This window comes from Chrysemys picta, chromosome 4 (assembly GCF_011386835.1).
Source record: "Chrysemys picta bellii isolate R12L10 chromosome 4, ASM1138683v2, whole genome shotgun sequence".
In the NCBI taxonomy this organism is placed as follows: Eukaryota; Metazoa; Chordata; order Testudines; family Emydidae; genus Chrysemys; species Chrysemys picta.
In genome coordinates, this window is record NC_088794.1 from 85,895,545 (window position 1) to 85,919,646 (window position 24,102).

Sequence of the window (24,102 nt, forward strand, 5' to 3'; positions counted from 1 at the left end):
TGGATTTATATAGAAGCAATATGATATTTTCTGTCTGATCCCTTTCCTAATGATTCCCAATATTCTGTTAGCTTTTTTGATTGAGCAGATGTTTTCAGAGAACTATCCACAATGACTCTAAGATCTTTTTCTTGATGGGTTCAGTTAATTTGGACCCCATCATTTTGTATGTGTAGTTGGGATTAGATTTTGCCATGTGCATTACTTTGCATTTATCAACAGTGAATTTCATCTGCCATTGTGTTGCCCAGTCATCCAGTTTTGTGAGATCCCTTTGTAACTCTTTGCAGTCTGCTTTGGATTTAACTGTCTTGAGTAGTTTTGTATCATCTGCAAGTTTTGCCACCTCACTGCATATCCCTTTTTCCAGATCATTTATGAATATATTGAACAGCACCAGTCCCAGTACAGACCCCTGGGGGACACCATTATTTACCTCTCTCCATTCTCACCATTTATTCCTACCCTTTGTTTCCTATCTTTTAACTGCAAAAAGAACAGGAGTACTTGTGGCACCTTAGAGACTAACAGATTTATTAGAGCATAAGCTTTCGTGGACTACAGCCCACTTCTTCGGATGCATCCGAAGAAGTGGGCTGTAGTCCACGAAAGCTTATGCTCTAATAAATCTGTTAGTCTCTAAGGTGCCACAAGTACTCCTGTTCTTTTTGCGGATACAGACTAACACGGCTGCTACTCTGAAACCTATCTTTTAACTGGAGTGCCTGCCAGTGCTTTCAGGATTATCTAAGGATCATTAATGTACTTTAATGACAAGCCTTTTGTTATCTTAATCACCCTGCCTCTGTTTCTAAACAAACTCCCTGCTCCAAAGGCTGAGCTGCTCCCAGCTTCCGAACTCATCACGTATTACGCTCAAGCTGTGTTGAGGTTAAAAGCTCCATCTGGGGCTAGGGTGAGTAGACCTCCTGTATGAAACTGGGTCTAGTCCCCCCCACACACCTTTCCTAAATGGCACCCCTGCTTTTAGGGAACCCATTACTGAAATAAAAACATTTTCTGAAATTAACAAACATTACTGGCCTCCACTTAACCCCTCCTAGTCCCTGGGTTAGGAGAAGCTATTGTCTCCAACTCCCGCCTGTTCATGCTCTCTGTATGTGTGTGTGTATATATATCTCCTCAATATTTATTCCACTCTATATGCATCCGAAGAAGTGGGCTGTAGTCCACGAAAGCTTATGCTCTAATAAATTTGTTAGTCTCTAAGGTGCCACAAGTATTCCTGTTCTTTTTGCGGATACAGACTAACACGGCTGCTACTCTGAAACCTGTCATTTTATCTGTGTCCATTCCCTCCTCCCCTATCAATATCCTGTCTCTCCCTTCTTCATTTCCCTCCCTATTCCACCCAGTCTCCTTCCCACTCCCATTTCACCTCCATGCTCCCTCATAGTGTCCTGTTCCCAGCCCAAACCCTTCATTCACATAGTCCATCCTTTTCCCTTTACAGTATCTTAGTCCTTATGTTTCCCCTCTGACACTCTCCATTCCTCTGCACCTCTTCAGTCTCCCTCCTGCTCATATCCTCATCCCTCTTAGTCTGCAGCCCCCACATTCCACTGTAATCTCTAAGCTTCCCTCCCTGCACTCCACATTCTTGTGCCCTTCAGTGTCTCTCCTGAACCCTATATTAGCCTGCAAACAATCCATTTCCTGTGCCTTTCTGTCTCCTGCCTGCATCCTGCATTCCCTCTGTTTCTCCTGTGCACCTAGCATTGCCACCTTTTAGGGGGGGTAATTAGGGAGATGTACGATCCTATTGTATGAACATTTTATGCAAATTGACTACATTTTGTATTTGCCAGTGATTTGCAATACTTTAAAAAGAAGTATAGATGTAATGCTACGGAAGGCCTCAACTTGATAGCTCTGTGAATGAAGTACCTACGCCATTCTGCATTCCTTATTCTGTTCCCCCCCATCCTGCCACTCTGTGTCCCCAAGGAATTGCCACCATTACTGTTACATGAGAGTTGGGGGATGAACAAACTCAACTCCTGACACATTTTCAATCAGTGGCTGCTGCTGCAGGCAGACCTATCTGAAGGTAAGGCCACCCAAAACCTCCTCTCTCACTCAATGTTTACTGCCCTATGTATTCCTTTATTTGAGCTCATTCCAGGCCTTCTGCCAGCTCCATGCTGGTCTAGAAGGCTGCTGTCACTCAAAATTGGAACTTTAACATGCCTGATTAACAGCCTTGTGGGATGTGTGATAGTCACTACAATATTGAAACTTCTGTGAAATTCAAGACAGGTGGCAATCTTACCTGCAGCCCACATTCCACTGTTTCCTCTCAGTTCTTCTTCGAGTGATGGTCCCTATATGTATTCCAGTCGTGGGTGCACATGCGTTGCCATGCACTGGAGCTGGAACTGTTTGCAGTAGTGTTCATTGACCCACACATGCGTCATGCATAGTCCACATGTTGCGTCCAAGGCTATCTGGGTCAACGCCGTTCCAGATCCCTCTGACTGCTGCATGGCCAGAGTCAGAACCCCTGTTCCTTGGTGCTCTTAGCTTGCTAAGAGAACTCTTGTCCATTCCTACTTATTGTATATAGTTTACTTGTGATTTAGTTGTGTATAGTTGGCTTTGCTACGTTCTTAGTTAGGCTCCCCTGTAGGACTTGTTCCCCTGGTGGGGAGACACCCCTCCCCCACCAAAGCTCCCAGGAATTATGCCCTAACAAGCCGGCTTCAAAAGTTGTGAGCTTTTCTGTGAGTGACGAGCACCGACATTGTCTCTACTGCCTCAGCAAAGCCCACATCATCTCCCGCTGCACCATCTGTCACTTGTTCCCACCTCGGACTTGGGAAGCTAGAGAACTTCACCTCTGCAAGTATCTGATGGAGGAGGCTATGCGCCCACATGCGCAGTCAGACGCGGGGATCACCGGATCTGCTGGAATGGTGCCTGTCTCCTCCAGCGAGCACCTCATACTCCCCGTCTTCCTCCTGGTGAGTGCCCCCAGTACTGCCACAACCGCAGAAGCCCAACTGTGAACATAACATACTCACTTCCATGGACAGAGAATGAAGGAAACGGTAGCTGCCTTGACTGAGGTTCAGCCCCAATGAAAGTAATGAGAGACATTGGCCTTCTGAATGAAGTAAAATTCACAAATGTAATGCCTGCAGTCATGAGAAAATGTGATACTAAAATTTCAAAAAGTAAATATTACAAGACACACATTGAAACCATGATAGTTGACAATTCTGACGTTGTAAAAACATCTAAGGTCCATCTATATTAGTGGCTTAGTGCCAGTGCCACTGCACTATTTCTGGCTGTTGCTGTACTATGGATACTAATTTTTCTAGTGTAAATATGTCTTCATGTTCTGCCTCCATCCGGCAGATTGTCCCAAAACCAGTGCCCTTCAATCCTGTCAGGTTAAGAAGGGGAACGATGAATTGTGATGTAAAATAAGGGGATGGGCTTCATTAGGCCTAATATTTGGTTACTGATCTTTTCAGGAAATTATCTAAAGTAGTTTATCAAACAGAGTTTTACTGCCTCACTGCAACTCCCAGAGTATTGGTGTAATATCAAGATGCTGAGTCACCTTATTTTATTAGTGATTTGTATGCAAGAGAGTAAATATGTCTGCCTGTTAGCTCTTGAGCTGGACACAGATGCAAATGTTATATTGACATTCCTCCTCCTGCCCCAGTTCATAGAGGAAGGATTAGGAAAGGTGGCTAAAAGCTCTCTAATAAAATAACTAGTTGAAAATAACAACAAAGAGAGTGTTACAGATGAACACAAAACGGTCAGCAAACTATCACAGTCCCAGTTATTTCAGTCATATGTACAACTACTTAACTTGCATGCGTCTCAGTCTCGAGAAGATTGCAATTCTTCTTGCTCACTGATTTGTACATATTGTATCTATGTGTTATTTAAAGACATCCCAAGAGTGGAGTCTCAGGTGGCTGATTTAAACAGCAGATGACACTGCGAGGAATGTTAGCCACAGCCATTTTCATTAAATCCATCTAGCTATGCTGTGAGAATAGGCAATGTTCTCCGGTTAGCAGAAGTATGCCTGTAATAATAGATGAAGGCATAATTACTAAGAATGCAGTATATTTAGTGGATTGTACAAAGGTCAGATGGTTTATCTGGGCTTGTTGCCCTTTCAGATTTTGGCGTTGTGTAGATGATGCATATTTAATAATCAATCTGCATGCTAGCAATGACTTTTTGTCAAGATAATTTTTCTTATGAAGTTAAAGAATGTGCTTGAATTTTACTGAAGGATTCCCTGGACCGCAAGGTCATTGTTTGTGGCGTTCTTTTGTATCTTGCACTATCTTTGAAGCCTCTTTCGAACATTAACTAATGACATCTTCAAAGTGTCACTGTGCTCAAGGGCAAAGAAAAGGGATCTCAATATATAAATTATGTTTAAAACTAATTTTTAATGACATAGAAAATATCTATTACTTGAAGGTAAAAGGCATATGTGTGTATAATATATATAGGTGTATGTGATTTTATATATACATATATACACAATTCAGTAGAGTGCCAACTTTCTTCATTCTTAGTAAGGTGCACTTTAAGTAACTTGTCCCAATACTGTAATGCAGGGGTCGGCAACCTCTGGCACGCGGCTCGCCAGGGTAAGCACCCTGGCGGGCCGGGCCAGTTTGTTTACCTGCCGCGTCGGCAGGTTCGGCTGATCGCGGCTCCCACTGGCTGCGGTTCACCGTCCCAGGCCAACGGGGGCTGCGGGAAGCGGCGTGGGCGAGGGATGTGCTGGCCATGGCTTCCCGCCACCCCCATTGGCCTGGGATGGCGAACCGCAGCCAGTGGGAGCCACAATCAGCCGAACCTGCCAACCCGGCAGGTAAACAAACTGGCCCGGCCCGCCAGGGTGCTTACCCTGGCGAGCCGCGTGCCAGAGGTTGCTGACCCCTGCTGTAATGTATATTTCTTCTATACTGTAAAACACATCAAATCTTTTAGATTTTCAGTGGGTGATTGATAATTTTATATCAAACCAGGTATATTTTTTGGCAGAACATCTTATTCAACATAGAGATCTGAGATTTGTTTCTATTGTTTCCAACTCATGTCTTCCCATTTCCCTTTTGCAGCAATGAAAACATGAAGCTGCATTTTTATGCCTTTTCTGTTTCTGAAGGGAAGATGGGAGATATTGTACAACGTATACTATATGCATGAATTGAAGGGAAATGTAGTTTCTATTACTGCATTCAAATTCTTTGGTTTAGCATAAGCCTAAGCTTCTAGTTTCCAGGACGGAGTGCACATACCAGTTTGCATCTTGATGAAAGATTGGGGTCTTTTCTCTGTGGTTATATGTTATGTCTGTTGGTATTATATTTACCTTTGGAAGATGTTGCTAGTGGTAATGCCTGTTGCGTAAGCAATATGCAATAGGCATATTCTTTTTTTTAGGGTTTGCCCTGTAACATGTTCTCTTATGGGACTTAAAGAGAGATTTGATTCCTGGCTATGCCACTGACTCACTTTGTGATCTTAGGCAAGTTATTTAACCTATCTATGGTTCAGTTTTCCCATATGTAAAATGGGGGATATACTTACCTCTCCTGGATAATATAAGAGAGAAATAATTAATGTTTGCAACATGCTTAGAGATCCTTTGATGAGAAGTGCAAAATAAGTACAAAGTGTTCTTAATACCAGCAATGTTCCCCCCAATTCCTGTTTTCTTTTTTCACTGGTGAACTCTATGTAGAATCTAGTAGCTGTACCTGTAAGAATTTTAATCTTTACTTTTATATTTGCTGAAGGGATTATAGTTGCAGTATTTATTTCACATCCCTTTTACACACCACCTCAAGGGTTAGACACAATGCAGCAGACCTTGTGTTTCCCTATTGCACCCACTTCAGGAGTGATATAGTGTCTCTGCACCCTTCTGGATGTGGAGACATCAGTATTGCCAAGCCCTACTGTTTCAGTCAGGCTCCCAGAACTCATGAGATAGGCTTAAAAAGTATGAAATTTTCAAAATAGTACATTTGAGAGTTTTATTTGCCTTTGGGGTTTGGAACCTTTAGGGCTCACATTTTCAAGCTTTCATCTGGAACCATGAGAGCTAGAATTTTTTTTTTTTTTTAATGAAATACTCATGTAATCATGTGACTCCAAGAGTAGGGCTTCAAGAATAACGCCAAATATCACAAGGGTTGGCACACTGAATCCACTGAGACATAGTATCTTCTTGGGGCATATTGCAATACAACAATTGAGCCCACAGCCTGCAAAGCAATTTGGGGTCTGCTGCTTCTGAATGAAACATGCTAGGTAAATGTAATTGATTTGTAATATATTACTTTTCCATGCAATCCTTTACCTATTATTCTTTATTTTAATTCTTTCAGTGTCAAAATGAAAAGTATTATGCAAAGAATATTTAGTATATTGACAGTGACCTTCCTAACAAGGAGTTTCTTGCTTCCTTGTCCCTTCTACTGATCACTGTACAAAGAAGTTTGGTTGCATTTTTAAAAAATGGATTTGATCATTTTATGAGAGTTAGTAACATTCATAACTATTTATGGTAAGAAAAGGGTAATCCAGTAACATGGTTCAGAGCATAAACTGTTCTCTGCAAGGATCAGGAGGTTTTTATCCCCTACATATAAGGAATGGGAGAAAGTATCAGGTATTGGCCAGTGCTAGATGTTAGAGACTAGAATAGATAAATCTAATCCTATATGACAAATATGAAGTGGCAGCAGAAAAGTATGCATGCCCCTTAAAAATAATTTCTCACCCATTTCCTTACATGCAAAAAATTGTGAAAATTTTGTGACTGTACTACCGTCCTCCTGATGCCTAATGCATATGAGCTTTCTGTGAGCAAATGCCACTGGCTTGTTTGGAACCACCACTTTGCTGATGTAATTGATAGGGAAGGCTGCAGCTTTCTGCCATCCCCTGGCCATTATCATTTTCATTTTCACTATTTTTCCTGTCTGTCTGCTACATGGGCTTCATTTAGCAGGTTCTTTTCCCTGCTCCTGTTCAGATTGCTTTATACTTCCCCTCCTATTCCCCTTAAAAAAGCCAACAGGAAAATTCACATGATGATAAGGGGGTATTTACAACTAGTCTTCTTGCTTAGTTGCCAAATGCTATTTCATTCCTGATAGAGGAAGTTGTCATTATTCATGCAGTGGAATTTAATAGTCCCTGCAAACATGAAGGTCCCAGAGCACAAGGCTTTCAGTATTCTCACAATAATTTGTTACACTAAATCTAACAGTGATTTTGTATTTTCTATGTTATGTTTATTTTCTTTACACAAGCAAGAAAATATTCTTTAGGGGATGAATTTCAGAATCCAGTATTTGTCATGGGCATCTTCTATATCACAAGAGGGGAAGACCTCAGGAAAGCTGACGGTCTCCACTCTGAATTTGTAACACTCACGGCTGAAACTTCCATGCTGATCACATTTAAGAAAAAAGGGGAATGTTCTTATACAAACTTTAGTTAGTTTCACATTTCTTTTCGTTTCTTTTCGTTGTTTTCACTCAGTCTGCTGTTTAATCTTTGATTACAGGCCACTAAAGAAGTAATAGAGCGAGAGGCCCCAGGGATGGCCCTGGCAATGCTGATGGGATCACTTAATGTTACTCCTCTGGGCATGCTCTCTAGGTAAGAATGTTACCAACAAAATACAAAGTGAACTATTTCCCTAGAAATATTCAAGGTGGTGGAATGACTGCACAGAAAAGAACTGGTGCTTGGCACATATCTTAAGAATAGGGGGTCTCAACCCCAGATAGGTGGCCAAATTCCAACTCTGGTAGTTGCATTCTGCCTCCTTAAATTCCCCCTGCAGTTTCTGCTGGATAATGTATCCTCCTGTACATCCTGTCCCAAACTGTGTTGTTAAACAGCTGCTTGATTCCAACCCAATGCAGTTGCATTTCAGTGATGAATGAAGTAATTATTGTATATGTAGCTTGTAAAGCACCAAAGCACTTCCTTTAGTACAATAAATGTAAGAGTATTATTTTGATGATCCAGTATGTTCCAGCATAAGCAAAGAACATCTGTATGAAAATATAGAAAGTTAAAAGTGGCACTGCCAGATGTGCTTAGTTTTTAGTCATTAACTATTAAATTTTGGAATTTACTATCTGATGCTTGATAATTTTTCTTTCCCCGTTGGTGTTTTCCTTCAAACAACAACTTCTTCCACAATCCTATGTTTGCATGTGTGCCCTAAAAGAAACATGGGTTTTCCCATTTATTCTCTTGAGGTTCTCAGTATCATGATTGATCTTTTTCTATAATGGCAGAGCTTTAGTAGTATCAACAAGTTTTTGTTAGGCTTTGTCTATACTGTAACTTCGTTGGCAAAACTTTTGTCATTCAGGGGTCTTAAAAAACACACACACATCTGAGTGACAAAAGTTTTACTGATGAAAAGCATTGGTGTGAACAGAAGCTACAGCCACTCGTGGGGGGTGGAAGTTTTTTGTTGGCAGGAGAGCTTTCTCCTGCCAATAAACAGCAGCTACACTGTGCAGCTTTTAGCAGCACAGCTGTAGCAGCACAGCCTTATCGCTGAAAGCTGTGTGGTGTAGACAAAGCCTTAGTTAACATGTGATTGCTGTTTATATGTCTCTGAAACAGCAAAGCAAAAATATTTCAGGGTAACTCAGAAACAATGACTGCAATGGTTTTTATTTTATTTAATTCTCAATTACAGTGCTGGATAAAACAAGTATTGTAATCATGAATAATAAAGGGATTTTAAAATCTGAGGATAATTCTTACTCAGATGCTTGCAATTGTGAGGGCCCAAGTCATTTGAGAGTTTCCATTTAAACCTTTGTCCCATTGTGGGTATCCGAAAAGTCAACACCATGTTAGCATCATTAGATTCTGTCCACTGCACCCAGTGTTTTCATTTCCATATCTGTTATATCTGCTGTTGTATATTGTTGGGAGAAAGAATTTTCTTTTTTTGGATACACACGGATTTCATCAGAGGAAGGGGATAATTTAGCTCCTTTGTTGTCAGCTCTGACCAGTAAGGTGGGGATTGATCAGAGAGAATGCATCATGCTGTCCTTTCTCCTGTGTGCATGGAGTGGAAGAGGAGAAAATATCCCTTAACTTCAGCCATTCCCAAGTGTTGTGAGGGAGAAGGGTGGAATGCCCCTTTCGTACTAACACATCCCTAGGTGTCTCAAATACAATTATTGTACTTCATTGTTTCAAAGAGAATACCAATTCTCTCTTGCTCCAGACAATTCCCCCTCAACCCCCCGCTTTCCCCCGCCCACCACCCTCAAGTCAAGCACTAAATACAGAAATTAGCAGACAAGCAGGAAATTGGCTGGGACATTGATCTTAAAGTCTTTCACATTATCTTGAGAAACAGAGATTTATTATACAGGCCTTTGAAATTAGACCTTTTCCAAAATATTAATAGAATGTCCGTGCAGCTGGTACACTTCTTTACAAATACACCATAATAATCAGACCTTACATTTATATAGCATCGCAAAGGATCCTAAGTAGGAATCACTTTTTACATGCTACTTTTACATGCTACAATACTTACCTTTGGCTTGGTTGGTGATACTGGTTACAGGCACTGATGCCCCACCTCTGCCAAAAGACACACCAACCCTTTGAGGCAGCAAATGGCTTCTCTTAGCCCCTCTAGTTCCCAGCTAGATAAACTCCAGACCATGTAAACCATCAAGTCTCAGGAAAACCACGTGCTGCAGAAAATTGTATTAGTGAATCAGTAGGTCATTTTCTTTTGTGTTAATGCTGCACAAATGCTCCAGCATTATGCTAGGAAGCACAAAGATGCTCACCATTTTTGTAAATAAAGAATTGCATGGCACTATTTTGTATAATAACAAATGTTTAAAGTCATGTTCTGGCCAATTCTAAATAATTCTTTCTCATTCCAACTGGCTATGGTATTATTTTTCATGTTCTCTTATAAACTATAGTGTAATGTTTCCATGTACTGTTAATTGGCTACTGAATTCCACCCTAGACTTGGCTGCATTTAAGTACCATGTAAAAAGTGATTCCTATTTGGGATCCTTTGCGATGCTATATAAATGTAAGGTATGATTATTATGGTGTAGTTGTCTCATGGAAAAGAAGATCAGTAGAGTTTTAAGTCTTTTTTTCCATATCTATAAATGAGGAACATAGTAGATTGCCAAGCAGGAGCTCCATTGGGTAACTCACTGTTCCTGTGTGCTAATCTATCACTGTATCTTTCCATTTACAGGCCTGCCCCAATGTGTGTAACTGCCTATTTAAATAAACTAGTGCCAGCTCTTGCAGTTTTATTGCAAGTCTTGCAATATTTGTTGTTTTCTGGAATCTCGTCCTCCTGAAATCATATGATTATGTCAGAATCTGAGCTTTCATTTTTAAAAATAAAAGTTTCTAGACTTCCTGGTTGCAGAGAAAAGCTTGGCAATGTGTACTCTAAAGGCTCAAAAGCCAGAAGGCAAATAAAAAAAATATTATATTTTTAAGTCAGCCTCATGATTTTTTGGGGCCTAACTGAGGATTTTTGAAATATTGGGGTTGGCAAAACTGTAATATGAATACATATCAGGAATAATTGATAAAGCTTCTCCGTACAAAGTATCTTATCAGTGAAAGAACATAAACTAAGGCAGAATCTAAAAAGCGTGCAGTGGTTCACATTAATACAGAGAAGCTTTGAAATTGTGCACTGAATTTTACAAGCCCCTGGACTACTGTCAATATAAGAATTATACTCTTTATTTAAAAATATTTCTTTGAGTTACTTATGACGCATGGGATTATTAAGATGGATAATTTTAAATATCAAGGTTAGTTTTTACAATGTAATGTATTCTCTCTTTAACTCAGCTTGGATTGTGAAACTAGACTGCTTAATTTCACTTTGGGTCTAGTCATTTTCACTCTCTGATTCTCATCCACTAGCATGATTGGGTTTGGCTCTCCAGCACTGTGTAGGGAATGTTGAAATCCAAAAGTAATTTTTTCATCAAAATGTTTTACACTGAGATCACATTACTTGCAGTCATATTAGGTTTTTCATACTGTTTCCCCCCTAAAACTCATCTGCAGTTTTCCTTTAATATTACTATACAGAAAAAAACGATATTAAAAGAACATAAAGGTTGCAAAATCAAGCACTCAGAAGTTAGAAGATGCCAGAATTAAGGTTGTGCATGCAACCTTAATTTGGCTCCCTTGTGTGTATGCATTATGATGATATAGTCATTAATTACATGATCACATACTATTTTTTCCAGATGACCCAGCTTCATTCAGTGCACACAATGGAGGATGATCACCTAATGAACAACTTTTGTTTGTTTGTTTTTTCCTTATTCAGTATATGGCCCCAGGCCGTACTGCACGCTATTCAAACCCTGCTCCGAATACAAAATGATTAATTTCTTCATGGGCTTTTTAGGGGTGCTCATTGCTATTGTATCTGAGTTTTTCACAAATAATGAATTTATTTTCACAATACTTGTGAGATAAAGGGGTATTATTATCCTCATTTTACGGAGGGGAACTGAGGCATATTGAGATGAAGTTCAAAGGTATACACTAATTCTGGGTGCCCAATTTGATATGCCTCTTGTCAGTTCCAGAGTTAACTGTACTCCTGGTCCCCTCTGTGATTTGCTCAAGGGCATCCCAGCCATCACCTCTCTGTGGGTCAGAACCCACGTCCCTCTCCCTCCAGGGATTTAGTCTTGCAGTCCCCCTGCCCATTTATTGTGCTCATCCCATTATGGATCTTGGGTAGCAAATAGAATACACCTGGAACAGATCTGTACAGACACATGCCTAGAACCCCGACCAGGTGTATTCTATTTGCTACCCAAGATCCATAAACCTGGAAATCCTGGATGCCCCATCATCTCAAGCATTGGCACCCTAACAGCAGGATTGTCTGGCTATGTGGACTCTCTCCTCAGGCCCTACGCTACCAGCACTCCCAGCTATCTTCGAGACACCACTGACTTCCTGAGGAAACTAGAATCCATCGGTGATCTTCCAGAAATCACCATCCTGACCACTATGGATGTAGAAGCCCTCTACACCAACATTCCACACAAAGATGGACTACAAGCCATCAGGAATAGTATCCCCGATAATATCACGGCAAACCTGGTGGCTGACCTGTGTGACTTTGTCCTCACCCACAACTATTTTACATTTGGGGACAATATATATCTTCAAGTCAGCGGCACTGCTATGGGTACCCGCATGGCCCCACAGTATGCCAACATTTTTATGGCTGACTTAGAACAACGCTTCCTTAGCTCTCGTCCCCTAACGCCCCTACTCTACTTGCGCTACATTGATGACATCTTCATCATCTGGATCCATGGAAAAGAAGCCGTCGAGGAATTCCACCATGATTTTAACAATTTCCATCCCACCATCAACCTCAGCCTAGACTAACCCACACAAGTGGTCCATTTCCTAGACACTACTGTGCTAATAAGCGATGGTCACATAAACACCACCCTATACCAGAAACCTACTGACCGCTATACTTACCTACATGCCTCCAGTTTCCATCCAGGACACACCACAAGATCCATTGTCTACAGCCAAGCTGTCAGATACAACTGCATTTTCTCCAATCCCTCAGACAGAGATAAACACCTACAAGATCTCGATCAAGCATTAAAACTTAAAACTACAATACCCACCTGCTGAGTGAAAAAACAGATTGATAGAGCCAGAAGAGTACCCAGAAGTCACCTACTACAGGACAGGCCCCCCCAAAAAAATAACAGAACACCACTAGCCATCACCTTCAGCCGCCAACTAAAACCTCTCCAGCGCATCATCAAAGATCTACAACCTATCCTGAAAGATGATCCCTCACTTTCACAGATATTGGGAGACAGGCCAGTCCTCGCTTATAGACAGCCTCCCAACCTGAAGCAAATACTCACCAGCAACCGCACACCATACAACATAAACACTAACCCAGGAACCTATCCTTGCAACAAAGCCCGATGCCAAATCTGTCCACATATCTATTCAAGTGACACTATCATAGGACCTAATCACATCAGCCACGCCATCAGGGGCTTGTTCACTGCACATCTACCAATATGATATATGCCATCATGTACCAGCAATGCCCCTCTGCCATATACATTGACCAAACTGGACAATCTCTACGCAAAAGAATAAATGGACACAAATCTGACATCAGGAATCATAACATTCAAAAACCAGTGGGAGAACACTTCAACCTCTCTAACCACTCAGTGACAGACTTGAAGGTGGCAATTTTGCAACAAAAAAACTTCAAAAACAGACTCCAAAGAGAGACTGCTGAACTTGAATTAATATGCAAATTAGATACACTTAGATAAATTAGATAAACTTAGGTTTAAACAGAGATTGGGAATGGTTGGGTCATTTCACTAATTGAATCTATTTCCCCATGTTAAGTTATCCTCACACCTTCTATGGATCATCTCGATTATCACTTCAAACGTTTTTTTTTCCTCCTGCAGATGATAGCTCATCTCAATTGATTGGCCTCTTACAGTTGGCATGGCTACTTCCACCTTGTCATGTTCTCTGTATGTATAAATATCTTCTTTCTGTGTGTTCCATTCTATGCATCCAATGAAGTAGTCTGTAGCCCACAAAAGCTTATGCTGAAATAAATTTGTTAGTCTCTAAGGTGCCACAAGTACTCCTGTTCTTTTATCGAGACCCTGGTATTTCTCCAGTCCTTCAACTCTTCCAGCAGGGTTTTTCCATTTTAGTAACAGTCTTATGTTAATCTGCGGATCAACAGAGGGTCCCTAAATCAGCTCAGCCTCCACCTTTATACCAAAAGCCCATTCTTCTTCGAGTGATTACACTGCTCTACAGCCAAAATGCTTCTGAAATAAATGTAGTCAAACGTTACTAATTCTGGGTCACTGAGAACGAAAATGATGCTTAAAATTGTTGATTGGCTCTAGTTTTCAAGATATGCTATTGGGTCAGTATATACGACCCTTGACTTGGGAATGGTGGAGGATAAGTGAGTTATAAAGGGAAGGGATCTCAGTTTAAACCAGAAATGACTAAAATAGATCTTTGACTGGATCTATGAATAAATCTATGACTGGGTTTGGACAGTACTTGCTTTTTAGGCAAAACAATGAATGATGCAATCTGAAGCTGGTATTGCGTCATACATGATATGAATTGCGTCATGTTATTCCTAGAAGTCATGGATGATGCAATCATAACGAAGCTTACATCACTCTGCTGAACAAATTGCCCTATATCAGCTCTAGAAATCATACAGTGTCGTGCTCTCTTATTTGTCAGTGTTTGATTTTGCAAAGGGACACATTTCTGTTTAGCCAAAGTGAGCAGAGATGCCTCGTATTTGTGTGAACAGTGCAGATAACTTCTGCTATGTTTGTGGTGAAGTGATTTTTGCATCACAAAAGCGCAGTATAACCACTATGGTTAAGAAAGCCTATCACCTTTATTTTGGCTGCAAAATTAGAGATCAGGACAAGAGATGCGCCCCACACATATGCTGCAACGCTTGTGCAACAAATCTTTGCCAGTGGTTGAATAGGAAAAGAAGATCTATGCCTTTTGCAGTGCCAATGATTTGGAGAGAGCCAACAGATCATACCAGCAATTATTACTTCTGCATGGTGTCTCCAGTTGGGAAAGGTGTGTCAAAGAGGAAAAAGTGGGCTGTGCATTATCCAAACATTCCATCAGCTATACGCCCAGTACCCCACGGAAAAGGACTGCCGGTTCCTGATGCACCAGAATCATTCTCTCTTGAGTCAGACGAGGAAGAGGATGAAACTTCTGGTCCTGAACCATCAATGTCACAGGACCCACATTTTCTCCCATCCTCCTCCTCTGAACCACACCTCATAACACAAGGTGAACTGAATGACTTTGTCAGGGATTTGGAACTACCCAAGAGTAAGGCAGAGCTGTTGGGCTCCAGACTACAGCAGTGGAATCTCCTGGCAGGTGATGTTAGGGTTTCCATGTTCCGTGACCATCAAAAGGATCTTATCCCATTCTTTTGCATGGAAGGAGATCTTGTAGCCTGCAACATCATCGATGGTGTGATGGCAGCCCTCAAAATCGTTCACGATCCAGATGAGTGGAGACTGTTCATTGATTCATCGAAGACGAGTCTTAAAGCTGTTTTACTGCATAATGGTAATGTTTTGCCATCAATTCCAGTTGGTCATGCAGTCCATATGAAGGAAACCTATGACAACATGAAACAACTTTTGAGGTGCATAAACTATGACCAACATCAGTGGCAGCTTTGTGGCGATTTGAAGGTTGTTGCTCTCTTGCTTGGTCTGCAGACTGGATACACAAAGTACTGCTGTTTTCTCTGCAAATGGGATAGTCGTGCAAGAGATTCCCACTACTCCGACAGTCTTTGGAGCCTGGGAGGAAAAGTGTTCAGCATCCACCACTTGTTGAATCAAGGAAGATTTTGTTACCACCCTTACACATCAAGCTGGGTCTGATGAAGAACTTTGTCAAGGCCATTGACAAAACACAAGCAGCTTTCAAGTACCTCCGTGGAAAATTTCCAAGGTTAAGTGAAGCTAAGATAAAGGAAGGTGTCTTTGTTGGTCCTCAGATTCGTGAACTTCTTTGAGATGATGCATTTGACCATGCACTGCATGGCAAGGAAAGGACGGCATGGAAAGCCTTCCAGTTAGTGGCAATAAATTTTCTCGGAAACAACAAGGCAGACAACTACAGGTTGTTGGTGGAAAACCTCCTCAAGGCATACAAAAGCCTTGGTTGCAACATGTCACTAAAGATACATTTTTTGCACTCTCATCTAGATTTTTTTCCACCGAACTGCGGAGCAGTGAGTGATGAGCACGGTGAGCGATTTCACCAGGACATTGCAACGTGGAGAAACGCTATCAGGGCAAATGGAGCCCATCAATGCTTGCAGACTATTGCTGGACAGTGACAAGAGATGCTCCATTTAATGAATACAAGAGACAAGCCAAGAAGCGCCGAGTAGACACTGAATAGGACTAAACTATGTACATAATAGTTTTTTGCCTTTTGTTTCGTAATAAATTTTATTTATATAACCCTTTTGCTGATTTTAAAGTGTTACATAAACAGGACAGGTGAAATATTATCATGTAAAGCAACCATAAACACATGAAAAGACGTAGGTTTACAATTTATGATTAAAACTCTACTATCTACACAATATACATAGACATAAAATGTAAAAACTTAAATATCTTAGAAACAGTAGCCAATCAGTTGTTTTAATTGTCATATTTGAATTCAGCACATCAAAATACATAATAAATAGCACATTTTATCTCTGAAGCAGATGCCTTCTCAAAAATTGTAGACCAGAGTTACACATCTATTCCACATTAAATGCATGCATACTTTGTGCACTGAAGCCATAGTGGGGCAGTGAATTCACTCTGATCCTCCTTGCACCCCCAGCCAAGGTTATAAAGAGGGAGTCCCTTTCAGTTCTTCTCATCACCCATGGTTGGTAGTTGGAGCCTCACATGTGCTCTTGCTCACAGAGTTTTTACCTCTATCAAGAATTATTTTTCCGGTTGTGTATAGTTAGTTAGTTGTATATAATTTTTAGTTAACTAGTAGTACTATTGTTGTCCCATTTAGAATAATTTACTTAAAATTTGTCTTGGTTTCTGTTCTGAGCAGTAGCTTGGTACCAGGGCTTCAACATGCTGAAGTCACCCAGTTTTAAGCACTATTCCATCTTCAGAGTAACAATGCCTGTTAGCAGCCCTCATTCCTAGTTCTTAAAGTGTCTGGGAGAGAGAAAAGTCCCAGATGTGAGATCCTTCAAAAATAGGACTGAAAAATCTAGAGAGGTGAGGCTGTGGGACTTTCTTATAGAGTGTGCTTTGAGACCTGCCCCTGAACTTGGAAGGTTGGCGCAGAGCAATACAGATAAAAAACTCCAGCTTGGCCATCGAGAGCTAAAAAGAGTTCCTCTTACAGCAAGAAGGTCTCAGACCATTGTCAACCCTTATCAAAGCCCTCTCAGAATTGCTTGGGTACCAAAGATAGAGCTTGAGCCCTGGATTGAAGTTCCCTGGTACCATCAAATCTGGTACTGTCAACAAAACCACTGAGATTGATGTCATCTACTGTTCTGGGCTGGGAATCTGCCTCCACCTCGGTACCACCACACATTGAGGGTCAGTAACCATTGTCAGTACCAACGATGCCAGAAGCATGTGTTGCAGCTAAAGATCTCCTGTGCTTGTCAGTGTCAGATTCTCCACTCTTCCAGATGTATGATATGCAGGGTTCCACACTGGTCCTACCCGTGAGACATACATTGCACTGGACACAATACGACCTTTGGTACAATTGGCCCTGGCAGTATTTACCTTGGCACCGTCAATGAAGAGATCGCCAGTATCACCTCATTCAAGGCACCTGGTACCTATTGGCTGCAAGCCTCCAGTCCCTCCATCAGTAGTGGCTCTCTGTCTCCTGCAATTCCCCTGGATACCATACCATCATGGCTGATGAATTATTCCTTCTTATCTTTGTAATCTAGAGATTTAATCTTATGCCTCACCTTCAAAGTCTAGAAGGTCTCAAGTCTCTCACCCTCCTTCTTTGGGGACATCCTCTCAAACTTGCCATGAAAATGGGTACAGAACCAGGTCAAGAGAGAGAACTCAATGGAGTCAGCATAATTGGGCCCCAATGCCGAATCCGTTCCTGCAGTGCCTTATTGGAATTCCTGGGGCATCCCTCCTGCCTTTAAGTCACTTCCCCCAATCCTCTGAGATTCAGATCCCTTTGTAGGGACACAGTTTTACCTCGTACCAATCCAATGAATATCATGCATCCTCCTCTCCTCCCCCTCCACCGTGCACCAGGCTCACCAGAACAACCCTCCCACGCTGCTCGCGGCTGGGGCTGAGTGCCCGAGCTCTGCACCACATGGGGGGGAGGGTGTCAGTTCTGAAGGCAGTGCTGCCCGCCAGCAGCAAATTTCTCTGGTGCTGCTGGTGGCAGTGCTGCCTTCAGCTGACCCCCGAGCAGCAGCTGCCACTCTCCACTCTGCCTTGCAGCGGGGCCAAACACCCAGTTTTGGCGAAAAAGTAGGAACGGCTGGGGCAGAGCTGAAAAACGGGACTTCTCCTGGCCAAAACGGGACGTATGGTCACCCTAAACCAGGACCATATAAAATCAACATCCAAACATAGGGACACTAAAAAACTTGATTTAGTTGGGGGAAAGGTGTATCCAACATCTGGGTTACAATTTTGTATAGGTAATCACCAAGTATTATTGGCTAGGTACATACACAGTCCCAGTCTCCACTACTCAGATTTCTCATCCCAGTCCCAGTCTCTTTGCCCAAGCAGTCACAGTTCTCCTCACCCTGATTTGTTTGTTCCCATTCTCCTTCTTCAGCTAGTCTCAGACCTCCATGGCTCTCATATGAGAGGTCTGAGACTAGCTGTCTCTCCCTTCCCTACAGCTTCCAATCAATCCTCAGGACTGCTGTTTCTTCTCACCCACACACCCACCCCGGCTTCACCACTAGATTCTAGTCCCAGTATCAGGACATCCCCTCCTCAGTGTGTCTCCTTTTTTGCAACAATTTGCTATCCTCTTTGTGCAGCTGAAGATAGCCTGTAGCTCAGTGCATATCTGTCAAGTGTGCCTCGTTGAGGGATATCACTCATTTATCCCCAAAACGACCAAGAATCCATAGAAATTTGGTATGCTTCAGAGTTGCCAACTATCAAAGTATTTTTGTGATCCTGCAATTTTGGAGCACTTTTATTTGCATTGCATGGTCTCACTGGAACTATGGGCAGCTCAGGACTTCAGGCTAAGCTGGAATTGATGTCCAGATCTGGCTTCATCGGTTAGAAGCCACACTTGGCAACCTAAACTTTAAGCTTTGGGCTGCTGTTCCATTTGTCACCAATAGATGCCACTGCAGTTCTTGCTGACTGCTGCTTTAGTCTGTTTTTGAACTTGTGAGGTTGGCAGTGTTGGTCATCTCACTTTTATTGTTGAAATTATTTAGATCAGAATTCAAGAATCATGAAATTGAGGTTGTAGAAAGAGTTATGTGCACGAAAGGAATGAGTCCACAACAATTTAAATTTCCTGCGTGCTGTGGAGTTGTGTTATACATTGTATCCCACCTAGGCCTTGCCAGGTGGAGATGAATGGCTTATTGTTTGGAAGCCCTCTAAAATCTGCTGCTGTGGCATGCAAAGCCAGACACAGTATTTATTAAATTAAGCGCTTCATATTTGTAGTGTAGTGCTAGGATACCTGGAAATCTTCTTTCCTAATAGTTAGGATAGATACTGCATAGAAGATAAATACAGAGAATTCTGTTGTAAAGATCCAGCTTTAACCAAAATGTAGCGGTTGCTGCTGCATCAACTTTCTTTCTTTCTTGACACTCAGTGAGTGTATTGAAACAAAAACTTCTGGCTCCACACATGGCATGAAATTTAAATAGTTGCATAAACTAGCAGTAATATGATTGAACTGTCCAATTTGCATATTTTTCACATGCACTTTCCAAACCACATGCAAGGACATGTCCCTTGCAGAGCAGCATAAATCGCAGTTTTTTCATCTGCATCAGTTCAAACCCCGCCTCTCCCCCACCCCTCCGTGCCTCATGGGTCTGTTCACCCTTGAGGATCTGCAGTAGGGTTCCCTTCTCCCCCTTCCAGGCTGGAGAGGCATCTCCAATGGCTCTTCTGCCCTCTCTGCCCCTTCCCAGGCTGGGTGCTTCAGAGGCACTGTCTTGGCCCACTTGGTTGTAGGAGGGAGTGGGGAAAGGAGGGAACAGTCTCTCTCTGAGCTTCAGGGCTCTTTAGCTCCCTCATCCCCTCTCTCCTCCTGTGAAAATGGCTTTGGGCTGCTCAGGGGGAGGAAGGGGAGGGAAGGAGGAATGGGGAGGGAAGAGAGAGAGAACACACTCTTCCTGTAGCTGTTCTGATTGGTTGTTCTGCCCCAGAGATGGGCAAGTGGCACAGACAACCAATCAGAGGATTTATATTCTCTAGAGCATTGGTTCTCAATCTGTTTACCAATGTGGGCCATATATGCAGCTCTCTATGTGTTATGTGAGCTGCATCCACATCATATATATATATATCAGCTGTGTGGTGGTTGGGCTGCAGGTTGAGAACCACTGCTCAAGGAGGGCTGGATTTTCTCACTCATTGTAAGACTGGCTCCACCTCCACCCAAAATGCTGTCATTCATGAAAAAATGCAAGAGTTGACAATGTTGTAATTTTACATGCACAATGTAATCTTCATTTTTCATGCCATGCCGTTTCCTGTGAAGACTAGGAAGGGAAAAGGGACGAGGAAGGAAATGTTGTCATCTCTTGTTAAACATGCAATTCACGTTGTCAAGTGGACAAATTGCCACTTGAATCTTTGCAAAATATCTAGTAACCTTAAGCTGTTACTCAGTTCCCTTGGAAGAGATTTCTAAACTGAGCAGTATTGCACCTGAAATATGCTAATACATGAGGCAGTACAGAGACTGTTAGACAAAACACATTTGAACTGCACAGCAAGACTTGTGTTCTCTGTGGGTCAAGTTAGCAATGACATGAAAGGCTCATTCTGAGGCTCTGAAAAGCTACTGTGCCCTTTAATGCTGAACATTTTGACACCTGTCACTAGGAAATTTGTAACCCTGCCAGAAAAATGCAGTACAGCCTCTAAGTACCATTAAGACAATGAATTATTTGTATAGGGAGAAAGCCAGGGAAATTCCCTCCCTCATAAATCAGCTATGGTCCTTGGCTGTAAATGTTCAGTAACATTCCAGCAAGAAATATATTTTCCCCTTCCTCCTCTCATTTTCTGTGACTTACCTTTTCATTTGCTAAAAATTTGTGACACCTTATTTTTCCCAGACTGATGCTTAAACCTAGGTGTGTGTGTTTGGTTTTTGCTCCCTCCCACCACACCCTAGGATTTTCACTAAAAACTTGTTCAGTTTGCTTTATAAAATTGGGAGGAACTCTTATGACTCCATTGCAACATCTAATAATTGTATTTTTTTTTTAATGTTTTACTAAAAAGAAGAGCAGGCAAACTCCTCCCTATGGCAGAGATTCAAGAAAGCATCCCTATTCAGAACAACACGTAAGGGCTGTCCTGACTCAGGGCCTACTGCAGTGATTCTTAATGACAGGAACAATTAAAACTACTCACATATTGGTTCACTATGTGCTTCCATTTTGCAGATAGTATCAGGGGGTAGCTGTGTTAGTCTGTACTCACAAAAACAACAAGGAGTCCAGTGGCACCTTAAAGACTAACAGATTTAATTGGGCATAAGCTTTCGTGGCTAAAAAAACATTTCTTCAGATGCAACTGAAGAAGTGTTTTTTTACCCACGAAAACTTATGGCTAAATAAATCTGTTAGTCTTTAATGTGCCACTGGACTCCTGGTGCATTTACAGTGTGCAGTTTTCACGGTGGCTTCACTTTTGCCCTTTAGCTACCACTCTAACATTTTAGACAACTAAATTGTAAAAGCAAACATCTGTCCAATCTTTTTAATGAAGAATGTTCAGAGCTGGGTAAGTGCTGCAATCAGGCAGTCAATACAATTCACCTACTTTTTTTACATGAATTGGCTTTTGCTATTTTCATGCCCCTTTTGTCTTTGTTTTCTGCAGACATTCCTGCAAAACAGTTTTACTAGTATGAATGTCTGTAGGAAGTGAATTTTAGGTTCACATGCTTGAGTACTCACTTAGATTTACTTTTTGAAAGCATTTATACCAAGATTCAATCTTTCAGTCGGAGAAGAGAAACAATACTATATGGCTTATGTGGCCAATCACAACCCGGCCGTGTAGCTGAAAATTTAAGATGTTGCTTATCAAGCCATAGAATAAATGTAATTTTTAAACAACGTAATCTAAAATTATGAGAAATTTCCAATCTCTTCTCAAATATTTAATAAATAGAAAAAAGCAAAACTTGTGGCATAAATTCTTTGCAAATTATTAATTCACTTGCAACAAAGCAGGACCTACAAAGTCTAGCAAAATTATGTAGGAACTTCTGCAAAGAATCCTCATGTAACAAAGCGTGCTGTCAGGAGCTGACTCAACACCCTGTCACTCAGCTCCCCACCAGTTTATATTATTTGAGCACTGATTGAAAGATAGGTGGTTGGCAGAGGTGACCAATTACATGAGACAAGAACAGGAGTACTTGTGGCACCTTAGAGACTAACAAATTTATTTGAGCATAAGCTTTGGTGAGCTACAGCCCACTTCATCAGATGCATAGAATGGAACATATAGTAAGAAGATATATATACGTACAGAGAACATGAAAAAGTGAAAGTAGCCATACCAACTGTATGGTTGGTATTTAATTAATTAAGATGAGCTATTATCAGCAGGAGAAAAAAAATTTGTCGTGATAATCAAGGTGGCCCATTTTAGATAGTTGACAAGATGTGAGGATACTTAACACGGTGAAATAGATTCAATATGTGTAATGACCCAGCTACTCGTCTCTGTAGCCCACCAAAGCTTATGCTTAAATAAATTTGTTAGTCTCTAAGGTGCCACAAGTACTCCTGTTCTTTTTGCGGATACAGACTAACACGGCTACTACTCTGAAACCAATTAAATGAGAGAAGATACAGCTGAGAGGCTAGTTGGATGGAAATATCCAGCAGCTAGGACTATATAAGTAAACAGGACGGAAGTGCTGGGAGGAGGGGAAGACAAAAGTAAACAGGACTGGCTGCTGCTACTGTACCCTTCCTCAGAAGCTAGTTGGGAAGCTGGCAATGATTGTAAATGTAATATATAATAAAGCACAGTGGTGGTTAAGAAGACCTGGAGCAGCTGTAGTCAGTGACTGAGGTTGGAAAGGACTCTCAGGATACCTCATGGCACCTCATTATTTTGAAATGAAGTCATGAGGAAAATATGCATCTGTTCGTAACTGATGGGATTCTCTAATGCATAAATAAGGACAAATTGTGCCACAAATACGTAACATCACTGCATCTAAATTGCTAGTAGACTGATTTGCACTATGTTGGGGTTGCCTGGTGAAGGACAGGTACCTTCCTGGACTTGCAACTTTTCTCCCTCTTCTCTTGGTTTTGACTAAATGTTCTTTAGCTGAGTTCTGGGAAAAAACCTCTCCTGATAACGCTTCATAGTCCCATAGGTTGTAGTGCGCTCTGGTGATGCTAATGTACTTTGGATTGGGCTACAGATGTACATCTGGGGCATCATTTGTGGCAACGCTCACGATGTTTCTTTACTTTCAGTGTCAAGGAAAACTCCATCCTATGATGTATTCACTGTCTCCACTCATAGATACCTGTGGGTAAAATTTTGAATTTAGGGGCTGATCCTGTAAATATGTACAAACATGAGTGACTGCTCATGTGAGTAGTTCCCTTGCTCTGCTGGTAATGTCATCGTTGACCACCAACTTACCTACTGCCCCAAACACCTTATCACTTTCTTCCATGACACCACTTACACATGGAACATCCTTCCTGAGCTGATCCTTAAGGCCACTACCCTCCTTTTTCAAATACCTCTCAGAACCCACTTTTGACATAAATGCCTACAAATGTAAATGATAGTTAGGAATATCTAATGAATAGATATAGATATAATGCAGGATATGTTTTTTAAAAAGGAATTGTACATTGTATATAATTACCTGTATATATTTTGATGTATTCATCTCTTCTTCCCTTTATATATCACTTGTTTTCTTAGGGGTAGGTATTCTGCCTACTTTTTTCTGCAAAGAGGTACACTACAGGGCCTCAATCCTGACTTCGGGCATCTAGAGGTATGTGTACACTGCATTGTAAACCCAGGCTTAGACTCAGTTTTGAGCCCAACTCCCCCTACTGTCCACACACGATCTGTCTGGCTTGGGTCAGCAAGCACTCAGGACCCTGGTTCCAGAACCCACCTGGAGGTTGGATCCTGAGTACTGCTG

The 24,102-nt window shown here is 41.5% G+C and overlaps 1 protein-coding gene across 49 annotated transcripts in view; it reads left to right on the top strand.

Moving 5' to 3' along the window:
- Positions 1-24,102, top strand: part of GPHN (gephyrin) — a 534,893-nt gene that overhangs the window by 320,754 nt on the left and 190,037 nt on the right. For all 49 annotated transcript variants that reach the window (XM_065592887.1, XM_065592897.1, XM_065592862.1 and 46 more), the window contains one exon: positions 7,595-7,689. In XM_065592887.1, the coding sequence (XP_065448959.1) occupies positions 7,631-7,689 (59 nt within the window). In that variant the 5' untranslated portion in view covers positions 7,595-7,630. The remainder of the gene's footprint in view (positions 1-7,594; positions 7,690-24,102) is intronic.